At 29.3% G+C, this 14,059-nt stretch overlaps 3 protein-coding genes across 4 annotated transcripts; 2 read left to right on the forward strand and 1 right to left on the reverse strand.

Moving 5' to 3' along the window:
- Positions 1–70: 70 nt before the first annotated feature.
- Positions 71–7,206, reverse strand: LOC145745224 (two pore channel protein 2-like). 2 transcript variants are annotated; one of them, XM_082563232.1, is made up of 13 exons: positions 6,633–7,206; positions 6,047–6,262; positions 5,410–5,581; positions 4,864–5,030; positions 4,469–4,583; positions 4,129–4,241; positions 3,717–3,901; positions 3,203–3,322; positions 2,822–2,963; positions 2,414–2,670; positions 1,855–1,964; positions 1,076–1,254; positions 71–748 (listed from the first exon to the last, which is right to left on the reverse strand). In XM_082563232.1, exons 1-13 carry the CDS (start codon positions 7,127–7,129, stop codon positions 610–612), a joined length of 2,412 nt encoding a protein of 803 aa, XP_082419358.1. In that variant the 5' UTR covers positions 7,130–7,206; the 3' UTR covers positions 71–609. The 2 variants fall into 2 exon arrangements, with proteins under 2 accessions (XP_082419358.1, XP_082419357.1); XM_082563231.1 differs by having other exon boundaries at positions 3,203–3,391.
- A 793-nt stretch (positions 7,207–7,999) lies between these two features.
- LOC145745792 (high choriolytic enzyme 1-like) lies at positions 8,000–10,354 on the forward strand. Its single transcript, XM_082563953.1, has 10 exons — positions 8,000–8,109; positions 8,218–8,298; positions 8,369–8,467; positions 8,545–8,691; positions 8,816–8,953; positions 9,040–9,203; positions 9,356–9,491; positions 9,702–9,834; positions 10,050–10,149; positions 10,259–10,354. Exons 1-9 carry the CDS (start codon positions 8,040–8,042, stop codon positions 10,144–10,146), a joined length of 1,065 nt encoding a protein of 354 aa, XP_082420079.1. The 5' UTR covers positions 8,000–8,039; the 3' UTR covers positions 10,147–10,149; positions 10,259–10,354.
- A 941-nt stretch (positions 10,355–11,295) lies between these two features.
- On the forward strand, positions 11,296–13,583 carry LOC145745592 (hatching enzyme 1.2-like). Its single transcript, XM_082563709.1, has 10 exons — positions 11,296–11,386; positions 11,525–11,605; positions 11,673–11,771; positions 11,851–11,997; positions 12,110–12,247; positions 12,351–12,514; positions 12,647–12,782; positions 12,940–13,072; positions 13,281–13,380; positions 13,491–13,583. The coding sequence occupies exons 1-9, from the start codon at positions 11,317–11,319 to the stop codon at positions 13,375–13,377; spliced, it is 1,065 nt and encodes a 354-aa protein (XP_082419835.1). The 5' UTR covers positions 11,296–11,316; the 3' UTR covers positions 13,378–13,380; positions 13,491–13,583.
- The last annotated feature ends 476 nt before the right edge of the window (positions 13,584–14,059 follow it).

The raw sequence follows: 14,059 nt of genomic DNA on the forward strand, positions 1-14,059 counted from the left end.
GAATAACAATATGCTATAATAACTGTTTTAACTAAAATGTTAAAATTACACATATAAGAATGATGGTAAAATAAAATACAAAAAACAGTGATCGTAAAATTACAGGCAGGATAGATCAAAATCAATTTAAACAGCTAGTTTATATACTTGTGGAAATTAGGTTCAAAACATAATTAAATAAATTTAAAACCTATTTAAAAACAGCTTTTAATTAAAATATTAAAATATTGAGTCAATTTTTCAGTAAACTAGAAATTAAGAGTTTTAAAGTTTGTGGTAAATGAACTAAAGAATTTGCATATATAATTACAAACAAGGTATTTCCATGTACATAATAACTAATAAGGTATGTAGTGATAGAATTACAAATTTAAAAATTAAAATTAACAGCCTTTGAGAGTAGTAAAAAATCAATCTAAATTGCGTTAGTTTTAAAGCTAAGTTGCTTCGGTGAAATTTAAAAATTGACAAGATATTGCAGCGCAAATAAAACTAAAAAACAAAGGGCAATAAAACATCCACTTAAGAGCATATACAAACAGATGGCAATTTAACCAAGATAAAATACTAAAAATTCAGTGTCTTTAAAAAGGAATACGACACTAAGTCCTAGGTTAATTCCTGATGGTAAAAACATGGATGTTTGTTCAATTCTTCGTTAATTCGTTGTTGGGATGGCTGACATAAATGTTGTTGGAATAAAGATTGGATTGTTCCTCTTCTTGTTGCATTTGTTTCATCTAAACTCCTGCAAAAAAAATAAAAAGCTCTAAATATTATTTGAAATTCTGCCAAGACCAAGATGCAAGCATTCAATGTTTACTATATCAATATATTATTTACAGTACAGCTAACATATCTACTAAGGCCAAGAACAAAAAGGTTTTATTAATATCATAGCTACAAAAGTAAGGCTTAGTGATGTAATTATATTGGCAGTACCGTATGTCATTATTACTTTAAAAAAGAAAGTTAATTAATGGGCTTACAATTCAAATCCTTAATTAAAAGTTAAATATAAAATTAAACAATAATTAAAAACACTTCTATTTCTTAAGAATAAACAACCACTTACCCTTCCCACTTGGCAATAAAATGATCAAGTATAAGTGCAATAAAAAGATTGACGCACACAACAGCAGATATCAACCACCAAGCAATGAAATAAACCTGGGACCAAGGACTGACTTGTTCAATGTAAGCATTCAGGAATATTTGCCAGTTATTTACCACCATCACATCCCATAATACAACCTAGAAATAATGGTTTTTGAAATCTAGAATAAACTAGTATTTTTATTTACAGAAATGAATTGCTAAGTGGGTTCTAGCAACTACCAAATTTACATCCCTAAAAATCAAATTATTTTTGATATTTTAATCTTGTATTATTTTTGATTTTGTAAATCAGTAATCAGTTAACAGCCCTGTCCAAAAGTGATTAATGCTTAAAGCAATTAATAAAACTACAATTACAATCAAAATATTTTTTATTTAAATCTTTATTTTTATGACATATCAAAATCACTCATAAAGAGTTTTAAAAGTGGTTTTACAAAAAAGCATTTCAAGTTGGTTTTTATTTTGAAAGTAAGCTATCTGTTACCACCATGGTTAAGAGCTGATAATAGACCTCAGTTGAATATAAAAACACATACTGTTTTATATCAATTTGGGTTTAGGAGCAATACTTTGAAATTATTGGTAAGATAGAGTATGCCCTAACAGGATAGGTGTAAGTTATCTGTCAACACTAGAAACTTTAAACATTCAAGAACAAGGCTTAAGAACATATCAAGTATGTCATTTTATTGAATGTAAATTGTTAAGCTATTTTTTGAATGTTAAACTTACCAAAGAAGCAGCAAAGTCATTGAAATTGTTGGCCCAATATTGAAGTTGTTGGTAGGTTCCACATTCATATGTGTGAGGTTGGATTACAGGAAAACTCCCATTTGTAGTCCCTACAAAAAAATAAAAGTGTAACTAAAACTGTATGAATATTAATTACATATTCAGAAGTTTTGTTGACTGTTGAAATTTTACAAAGGTTTTATAGTGAAAAATAAAGTAAATACCATCTCAAACTTTTTAAAAGGGACCTTAAAAAGACCTTTTTTCGCTTATAAGTGAAACCGATGCTCTAGTGTAAATGCATTAAACAAACAAAATATTGACATTTGGCCAACCAATAAAATATCATGTGATTTTTATAACCTATCGCAATAACAAAAAATCCTAAAACACCGAGTAAATATTACATAATGTGTTTGTAAAACTATTTCAAATACAATGATTACATATAAAAATAATTTAAATATATAGGAAAATTTAATTTTTGAAATGACAGTATATTATATAACCTTTAACAAGATTAGAAATCTGTTTGTTATTTCAAAAATGAATAAATAACCATTTTGAAGAGCTGTTGGAGGTAATATTGCGTTCTCAAACAACATCATTCCTAATATGGCAAACACGTAGTAAATGATGATTATAATTCCAGCAAACGATCGCAAACTTCTGATAATCTCCAGCAAAACAGAAGTCACCATCGCCATTGGTTTGAAATTAGGAATTACTCGTAGAAGTCGTAACAGAACAAGGATGTTGACGATACGTGCACAATCCCAAAGCGAGATCCCGCCCGGATTAGTGGTAGTAACAGTACTAAAATAAAAAAAATTTTTTAAATTTCTGGAGATATAAGTCAATTTTATAGGCCTTCAAAATGATAAAAAACTGCTGTATATAGCGACCATATTTTGACAACTAAAATCCCGACCGAATAAGGGCTAGGAACTAAAAATATTTAACTTACCCATGTCCATATACAGATAGTTGAACAATTTCCAAGCTAACCAAAGCAATTGAAATAATTCCATCATAAAGACAATTTAAATCCACAAAATATCGCTTTCCAAAAGCAAAAATCTTCAACAACTGTTCAATAAAATAATAGGCTGCAGAAGAAATTAATTTGTTAATAATTTTTTATATTTAAAATTTTAAAAAATAAACAATTTAATATTAAAATTTTTTTTTATGCCGGTATTTAAATTAGAAAAAAATTTTAATAATTTTTTTTTAAAAAATAATAATGTTTAGAATTCAATGTATGTAAAATAAAACATAAAATATAGCTTAAGGGTATAATTTAATTCAGAAAATTATCATAAATCTGGTTTAAAACTCTACTAACCCACAAACACGTAGTTCATAATATTAAGCCGGCTAAAAGCTCGCTGGAATGCATCTTCATAATGTATTGCAATCTCAATGGTCATTAATATCGCGTTCACAAGCACAATTAAGTTCCCAGCTAGGTTAAAATATCGACTCATGATTATTCGCTGAAGATTTACCAAGTTTTGGTTGCCATAAACAGGTACTAAAAAAGAAATATTTAAAGTTGGTATTGATCACTAGACAGTTTTATGGCTTAAGGTATGTTATAATTCTTTTTTAAATACACATTTATGACAATTTTCAGGTTTAAGATATTTAAAGACAACAGGCTGTCAATATTTTAAATTAAATTAAAACAGGTTTGCTTAATTTTAATGTAGTTTCAATGGTGTTAAAAAAAAGTTGATTAAAAATATTTAATTCACATTTTAGTTATAACCCTATTCAATTTAATATAGCAGTTTAATTTTATAGTCAAAAAATACATATAAAAAATTAAACAATTTAACTAAATAAATAAAAATGACCTGCTCTTCTGTTCACCCTTATAACTGTATGATCCACATTTTTAAACAAAGCACAAAATTGTTTACGATCCAAGTGTAAGTTGTTGGCGCTAGTTTGTCTGCGAAGAGCTAACACCAAGACTCTTCGTTGGTCTGGGCTCATGCTTGCTTTCTCTATTACATCCCTTATAATATCAACCGGTATTCTACAATAAATGGAGTTTTCATTAATTTTAAACCACACAAAAATGGTATTTTAGAAACAATTTTGAACCATACAAAAATGTTGTTTTTAAATAATTTTAAACCATGGTATTTTAAATGGTATTACAGGAACAATTTTAAACCATACAAAATACAAAAATGGTATATATAAAAAAAAAATTTATGGCAGAAAATTTTTTGTAGGATGAGCAATAAATTAAAATATTACTTAGGTTGGTCGGTATTATCTTCCTCATGGATTGAATGTTGGTCACTGTTATTAGATGAAGAAAGGGAATGAAAAGCGGCAGACAGAGCAACACAGCGACGAAAATAACTTGTCTAAAAGTACAAAAAAAATTAAAAATGGTTCAATTTTTAAAGTTATTAGTTCTATATTTGTATAAACTAGTTAATAGCCCTACCAAAAATGGTCGCAACTGTTAACTAATATTTTCCTGTGATAATTCACCTACGTGCCATAAGCAGCAGTTTTATGTTATTTTTTAGACCTATATTCATGCACCAATTAGGAAGTTTAACTATGTTTATATTTTTAATAATTATACCTGCATTGAAGACTTGAAGTAGCCCCGAAATTGATTATAAATGATGGCAGTCAGAAGATTAAATACTAGGAAAGTTCCAATCAGTGAAAACAATATAAAATAAATTGCATATAATCTGTAAAAAATAACAATATTTTAACTTTTTGATGCTATCCATACAAATCACTCAGACTTTAGGATCTTGAGGTATGAAAATATGAAAAAGATTAGCAAGGATTACAAAGTACAAAACAGAACTAGCAGGGACTGTAAAACCTAATAATAAATTGGCAGAAATCGTGAAGTACAAAAAGAATTAGTAAGAACTAAAAAGTATAAGAGTTTTTCTAAGAACAATAAAGTACAAGTAAATCAATACAAATTTTAATAATTAAATTCAGAATTTAGTTTTTCACCTGTTTTCTGAATATGCTGGCAACATAACATCAGGGTTATTAGCAGTTGTTAGAAGAACAACTAATGACAACACAGCATTATCGAGAGTGTTAAAATATACTTTCCATTCTGTGTTATTAAACTCTGCTCCATGTGGGGAAGTCCCATTTACATATCTAGTGTGGGTCTAGGTAAAAAAAAATGAAAAAAAGTTGTTACAACCTAATATTTTTTTCTTAAACATCAAAGGGTTAATATGTAGTTAATAAAAACTGTATTTTTTCAAAAAAATTTACTTATAAATCAGGAAGTTAGATGCCAAAACCAACTAAAACTCAAAAAATTATTGTTTTAATGATTTCTATTAAGTTATTAGGTAACACTATAAAAACATAGTATAATAAAAATTGAATGATGAAAAAAATTGAATAAAACAAAAATTGAATGAAAAATTAAAAGTATATATAGAAATAAAATTGAATAATAACAAGAATTGATTCTAACAAAAATTGAATTAAAAATTAAAGGCATAGATAGAATTAAAATTGAATGCTTTTTGTACTTACATGAGGAAATACGAGCATCCCTAACATGGTGAAAAAATAAAGATGCAAAGATAATAAAGTTAAAACAGAGGCAATCTCTGGGACAGTATTCCACATCGCTTTCACTGTTTTCTTTAACATTGTCGTATGCTGGGCAAAGAAATAAGGACGGAATAAACGTCGGATTCGTATCCTTAAAAAAATATGTTATTATTAAGGATTTTTTTTTAGAAAAAAAAAAAAAAATTAACCCAATTTTTTTTCAAATTAATAGCCTTCATATATGCTATATTATACAGTATGAGTCATTTACCAATTTAAGACATACACTAATTAACTTGAGTTATGTCATTAATGTTAGTTTTATTATCTCGCAGAACTTTACTTATGACCACACAACATATTAATAATACAATTGTGTAATGACTCAAGTTGTAATCACAACAATAAATTTAAAAACAAAGTGAACTTTATAAGTGTAACAACATCTGCCCATTTCCTTTCTTAAGTTGTTAATAATTATTTTTCGAGGTTGCCCACATTAGAAATAAGTTCATTGGATTAAATATTAAAATATGATACAGTTTTAGAACTCTTTGAAAAAGAATTTTACACTATTTAAACAACTTAATCATAAATTATTATATTGCTATTTTACCTGTATACATTATTTGTAAGTACAATTGATACAATAAGGTCCACAAATGAAATGAACAGGGCAACATATCCCCCAGCCATCCACGGGTATTGTCGGAAAAAGGACTCGTTCGGTTTTTTCTTGGTGGTAAGAATACCGAGTATAATGTTGGAAACAGTGAGGACAATTAAACAAACTAATTCAATTCCTTCGGTGAAACCGAGAGGCAAAATAACCCTGGAATTTAAAAAAATCAATTTTACATAAAAAATAAATGAGAGAAATGCAATAATTAAATTATATGTTACACCTTTCAAAAAAAATAAAATTATAAATACATTAAAATAGTGATCAATAGCCCGTCTCACAGTTGCAATTTTAATAATTGTGATAAGGTCACAACTTCAAACATAAGTTTGCTCATGTTAATTTAATCACCACCACAAACAGCAGTTTTATTCTAAGCCTATAAATTGGACATTCACATACATTTATGGTAATATCTTCCACTAAGCTTTATATATGTAGGTGTAAATAAGAAAGATCTATACAACAATAGTAATTTTACTATGTTACTTTTTCTATTACTAAAAATTGTTTTAATTACCTTTGTTCCCCTCTTCTTGGGTCTGAAGACCACGACAATGAAGACGGGTCCTCAAAAAAAGCTAACATAAGGATTATAAAAGTTGCAACATTGACCGAATACTGAACAACATCAGAGTAATACCAACGATACAACTTTAATGAAAAGTTTGTGGATTTATGGTGGATACTTCTGTAGTGGATTGCATCTTCTACAAACACAATGCCTTGCATTTTTTGCTGCACAAAACTCCTGGATTCAAAATTTTGAAAACGTGAATTTTCATTATTGTTAATTATTGAATCTGTTGTTGTATTGGAACTACTTTGTTCTGTCAGCTGTGATTGGGTATTATTAGTGACATCTGCGTCCAATAAACTGTCGTCGTCATCGGTAACCAAGCAATTTCGTTGCCCATCGTGATTGTCTGAACATTCTACATTCTTTAAAATGGATTTCACTTTATCCATTGAACACAATGACAAATATTTCGTACTTGATTCCGAAGTTTTGTTCATGCCATAAAAATGATAAAACTTGAAGAAGAATAAATATTAATCAGCACATTTTGAAGCCTTTATATAAGTTTAACAAAATGCGCTAAAACACAATAAAAAATTAGGTTATAGTAATTTATTGAAATTTTTTATTTATATTTTATAAATTACGTATTTACAAATGACTTTTTTGCTTTTGGCATATAATAAACGTTTTGGTATCTTTAAACGTTTAAACGGCTAAATCTTTAGCACCTATTTAAGGTTGACCAGACTAATTTAAAACAAAACTCTGACGTTCACAGTTTGCAGACAATAAGTGTAAAAATTTATAACGTTTTATTGAATGACATCATTTTGCATTACATCGTAAGAAAAGGCGGAGTTAACGGAGAGGCGCGGAAAGAATTATTCCGCTATCTAAAGTGTGCGGAAAAGTATAGTTTTGATTTTTCTATGGATTAAAACTCCAAGCAATTTTTTTTAAATATAAAAAAGTAGGTAAGACTATAAAGCATAAAAAATAGTTAATAATATGTTATTAAACATCACAACGACAGTGACAATATAATAAAAATTTTGGTTATAAAATTTAGCTAAAAAATTTTTCTGCCCAATATGTCAAACATTTCTTGAAATACAAAGGAAGAGCGTGCTATTTTAGAACTACAATAGCTGCAAAATGCTTTGTTTTAACAGTAAATTTGACATATCCTTGTCCAGAAAAGACAAAAAAATACAAATTTTGACGTAGTGGCCACAACTATTGCGTGTAATTGCTGCAAAAAACTTACAAAATTCTTTGAAAATTGGTAATAATATTTAATATGTAATAATCACATATGTCACATTAATAGTAGCTAAAAAAGGGTTAAAGGGCTATAAAACAGAATCTTTTTGGGACTTTTTGGTATGTTACTATATTAAAAATATGGTTAGCAACTTATTAAAAATGTTAGTGTTTTTCTGGGCAGTAATAGTGCTGTCTACAACGTATTCTGGTGAGTATAAATATTTAACTTTAAAAACTATATGAAATTGTAATAAAATGCAAGTAACATTTTGTAAGCTTAACCAATATAGTTTTAAATTGTAATTTATTTGTTCAGGTGCTGTAAGCGTAATATCAGAGGACGAAATAAAAACTTTGGAACAAGAAATTGTTTCTTTAATAAAAGGAAAAATCAATGGTAACTTACATTACTTAAAAATAATAATATTTACACTGTTAAATATATAAACTTTTTTTATATTAAACAGAAGAAAGTGAGCAGGAAAAATGCAAGTTTTCAGATCCCAACGATCTTTCATGGAACCTGATTGAAGCCAAGTCTTCATATGAAGTTAACCAATGCTACGGTAATGAAACAGATCTTGGCTTTTCACTTTATTAAACATAATTAAATATAAGTAATAATTATAACCCTTTACAACAGAGCCAAACGAGAAAGAATGCGAACCGTTTGATTACACGAAATGTACAGAGCACTGTGTGGCTGGGTATAAAGTGGACAAGAATGGCTGCACATTAAGTTGTGATTGCCAGGAAGAAGGAACGATGGAAAGTGACATTATGTTAGACAGTAAGTTACATTACCATTTAAAAATTCTAAAAATAAACACTTTTTTTATAAATAGTGTTACCAAATAAGGGCTTACATCATACAAGTTTTTACAACAGTATAATTTTTAATGATATTTTTTTAGAGAATGACGTAGCAATGTTGACTTCGATGGAAAGCGACGAAGGATTGAGAGCTGCATCAAGATTTAAACAAAGATGGACAACCATTCCCCAAGATGATGGAACATACTTAGTTCCATACCATCTTGCTGACTCAATCAGTACGTTAATTTATTACACGCAACTATATATCGTAACGTAAAGCTAGTTTTAAAAGACTAATACAACAATATGGTTCTTAATTTAGAAAACAACCGACGTGCAATAGTTGCAATTTCAAGAGCGATCAAGCAATACAGGATCCATACTTGCCTCCGATTTAAGCCAAGAAGAAACGAGAAAGATTACATCGAATTCTTCGTCGGGAGAGGATGTTACTCTTACGTAGGACGCCGTGGAGGAAAACAACCGGTAATCAAATTAATTAATATTCTAATACAGGACTTCTAAAAGCAGTTACTATTAAAACAATGTTGGTCGCCATAAGGTTGCAACCCAATTTTAGGACACCACGACCGGTGATTTTTATGATATTTTTTTAAATTTGTGTTTTGGTATTCCAGTTATCTTTAGGCCGAGGTTGTGCAATGTATGGGACAGTTATGCACGAGATGATGCACGCCATGGGATTCTGGCACGAACATGCTAGACCTGATCGTGATACTGCAGTAAAGATCAACTTTGAGAATATCCATCCAAGTAAGTAAAAGATTCAGAGTATTAATACAAGATACATAACATTACAACATATAGTAGCTCTGTATAGACTACCGTTTTTTTCCAACCAAACATAGTATTTGTTAAAATGCTTTAGCTATTAAAATAAGGCTATGATATAAACGCAGTGGGAATCGAACTTAAGACATCGTGCACCAAACTGTTTAATATTTAATTGTTGTTTTCTTTTAGGAGATAGACGCAACTTCAAAAAACAACCTTCGCATCTTGTTGATTCTTTGGGTTCAGCCTATGATGTTGAATCTATAATGCAATATGGTGGATTCTTCTACAGTAGCAACAAAAAACCGACCATCATAAACCTGTTAGTTTATATGATAAATTTAAAAATATATTATGTATTACCGATTTAAAAATAAGTGTAAAATAATCAAAAAAATGGCAGGAATGGCAAATATAAAGTTAATCTTATTTCTGATATTGCTTATGCTTTTTTTAAAGCTCAAAATTTTTTTTCTGCAATATATGTCCAATAAAATCGTATAGTTTTTACTTTATAGTTTTATGTTGTATTCCTAGGAGAAGTAATGAACCGGTGGTTTATCAACGCAATGCTTTCTCTAAAGAGGATATCAAGCAGTTGAACAAAATGTACAACTGCAAGAGCTACTTGTAAAATGTAAGCCCTGATATTAAAGTTGTACTATGGCATATGCAGGTTAATATCTTATACTTATATTGTGGTTAAAAATGTTATTTTAATTTTGAACTGTCGCTTGTATGCTTAGAAAAAGATGACCCTGCGAATGATCGACGACAATGAACCGAAAACGACCATGATTTTACCATTTTTCATTTTTATGTAATAAAGAATCACACATTAATATTTGTTTGATTGTTTTTCTTGATTAAATGTTGTAAATTTAAGGCAAAAGCAGTTCAGTTGGTTCAATTTTTTACAAGTTGGCTTATTAAGCTAATATACAGTAGACTGTATAAAACATGTACATGTAATAAATACAAAAAATTTACTCGAAGCTAGTAATATGCTGGCATAGTTTAGTTCTAATAAACTACATACAAACATAAAAAAAATTTAATTATTTTTTTAATTCAAATCTTTTATAAGTAACTATTACGTATAGATCGGTGCATTTTTAATAGATAATGACTAAACTCAACGCATAATATTCAAGATTTTTTGCATAATAAACGTAAGTTTTATTAACTAAAATACCTCTGCTCTTAACAAAAAAATTAAAGTTAAATCTAAAGACTCAGAAAAATTTATAGATGTAACATCATTTTAAGTTTGTGAAAAACTATATTGTCCACGAACCAAATTGGTTTATGCCAATATATATAAAATAATATACTGTTTGGGAACTTCAGTAATGCAACGTAACAATTAAGAACAACAACGTTGCTCTGTATAATGTTGCTTAGTCATGTAATAAAACGACATTTAAAATATTGCTAAATTGCGTTTATTTTTAAATTACACTTATAATTCTGTCATTTGAAATTAAGCTGTCATTTAATGTTTAAAGTAAAAAGGAAGAGTGTGTTTTGAAACTACAAATACTACAAAAATGCTTCGGGTTTAGCATTTAGATGGACATTTCCTTTTTTAAAATGAAAATCGACGGTAACTGCAACTGCAGTTTTAACAAACACTGCGCTTTTTTGCTGAAAATTTTTTAATTTCCCTTAAAAACAAGTCGACTAAGATAAATAAAAACACCCTAACTGACATATCCTGCAGAAATAAATGCTAAAAAAGGGCGAAACATCTATAAAACAGCAGCTCTCTAAGCTTTTTTGTTGTGTTACTAGATTTGGAAATATGGTAAGCAACTTGGTAAAAATGTTTGTGCCATTATGGACAATTTTGCTGTTGTTTACAACGTATTCTTGTAAGTATTAAATATTTTAAAGTGTAACTAAAAAACAAGAAAATATTGTAACAAATGTAACTAAAAAAACAAGAATATATTGTATTTAAATGTGTTTTTGTTATTGGAAATAACATAGAAAATTGTAATTTATTTTAGGTGCTGTAAGCGTAATATCAGAAGATGAAATAAAAACATTGGAACAAGAAATTGTTTCTTTGATAAAGGGAAAAATAACAGGTAATTTACATATTTTAATATTTGTTAGAAAAGGATTTTTCATAACGAATATTTTTGATATTTTTAGAAGAAAGTGAGCAGGAAAAATGCAAGTTTCCGGACCCAAACGATCTTTCATGGAATCCAATGCAGGCAAAGTCTTCATACGAAGTTAACAGATGCCATCGTAATAACAAAATATTTTAACGACCGTTCGTTTACCCAACATAACTACTTAATATCAATAAGCTTTTTATTTACAACAGAGCCAGACGAGAAAGCATGCGAACCGTTTGATTACACGAAATGTACAGAGCATTGCGTTGCTGGATATAAAGTAGACAAGGATGGCTGCACATTAAGTTGTGATTGCCAGGAGGAAGGAACGATGGAAAGTGACATTATGTTAGACAGTGCGTACAACAATTTTTAAAATTTAACATGTGTAGCTAATTACTATATAATTATTTTTAAGACTTGAATTCTACTGTAATTCTAATTAGGGAATTTTAAAACGCTTTTTAGAGAATGATGTAGCACTTTTAACATCGATGGAGAGCGACGAAGGAATGAGAGCTGCATCCAGATTCTCAAGAAGATGGACAACCATCCCTCAAAGTGATGGAACATACATAGTTCCATATACGCTTGATGATTCGATACGTAAGTTACTTTTCACTGTCACCAACAAAGAGGTGTTTGTTAGTAGCTTTGATTAGAAAAAAATTAAAACTTTAAAATACAAAAAATTATTGTTTAAATTTAGAAAACAACGCTCGCGCAGTGTTAGCGATTGCTGGAGCTATAGAGCAATACAGAATACACACTTGCCTTCGATTTAGGCCAAGAAGCAACGAGCAGGACTATATCCAATTCTTTGTTGGGCGAGGATGTTATTCTTACATAGGTCGCCGTGGGGGAAAACAACCGGTAAGTTAATTAAATAAGATTTTAATTTTCGCTAAGCGTAATGTGGTCGCAGCTTATGCATTATAGCCCACCACAACTGGTGATTTCCATGCTATATTTTGCTAACATTGATTAGTGTTGTGGTGTTAACAGATATCTATAGGTCGGGGTTGTGAAGTAGATGGAATAGCAATGCATGAGATGATGCATGCCATGGGATTTTGGCACGAACATTCGAGACCTGATCGTGATAATGCAGTAAAGATTAATTTTGAGAATATCCATCCAAGTAAGTAAAGTTTTAGACATAACGATCCCAAATACATACTGAGTGTTTTTTGGTAAGAAAGGGTATACAGTTTATTAAAACTATGACATAAAAGCAAAAAACAATCCCAGGACGCTGTACAACATCAGCTATCATTAAAATGTTGCTTATTTTTCAGAATACAGGCGCAACTTCAAGAAACAACTTTCGTACCTAGTAGATTCGATGGGATCGCCATACGACATAGGCTCGATAATGCAATACGGTGGCACCTTTTTCTCTAACAACGGACAGCCGACCATTATTAACTTGTTAGTTTGTACCTTTTTTGATCATTTTTGTATTGCCTATTTAAAAAGAAGTGTAAACAAAATGGTGAAAATATTCCTCTAGTTCGTTTCATTTGTTTAAATCCCTCTGCTGCTTTTACAGACATTTGCTTCTTCCATAAACAATTTGACCTATTATATACATGTTTTTTTCCTTGTAATTTATCCTCATGTTATTTTGTACTTTCAGGAGTACCAATAAGCCTGTTGTTTCCCAGCGTGAAGCCTTTACCGAGGAAGACATCAAGCAGCTGAACATGATGTACAAATGCAAGAACTACTTGTAAAACGTAAGCCTAATATTCAAGGTGTTATATATAAACAAATTTGTAGTTTAAATTTCAATGGTTCACTTAAAAATTGCTATTTTTTGGACTGTCATTTTGTTTTATTTTTTTAGAAAACAATTTTATGATCGACGACGACGGACCGAACACGACCACGATTTTATCAACTTTTTATTATTTTTTGTATTAAAGAAGAACGCATACTACCTTGTTTGGTTATATTTATACATATAATTGTATGGGCTAAGGCAATTTAGGTAGGTCAGTCAGTACTATCTTATACCAGTTCAATCAATTTTTAGGCTACAAAAATTTAGTATAAAACAATTAAGTATGTATAGGTCTAAAAATGAAACATTTACCTTAATTGGTGATCCGTTTGCCTTATACTGTTCCGTGAAATCATTTAAAAAAACTAAAACGACGCGTGCTAATCAAAAACGAACAATGAAAAATATTTTACGGCTGAGTTATTTTCAACGTTTGGAAAAAAAAGCAAATTGTAAACATAGAAGCACGTGTTATTTTTTGCTATAGAAACATAATAAAAAATATGTAAGCTTTTTTAAGGTAAACCGTACTGTAGTCTGTAATAATGTAAAACACATGCTTAAAGACTTATAAAATTTGTTAAAAGCCTTTCAATTTTGTACCAACTTCTAATTTTTACAGTGTGACAAAC

This window comes from Corella eumyota, chromosome 3 (genome assembly GCF_963082875.1).
Source record: "Corella eumyota chromosome 3, kaCorEumy4.1, whole genome shotgun sequence".
Taxonomy (NCBI): domain Eukaryota; kingdom Metazoa; phylum Chordata; class Ascidiacea; order Phlebobranchia; family Corellidae; genus Corella; species Corella eumyota.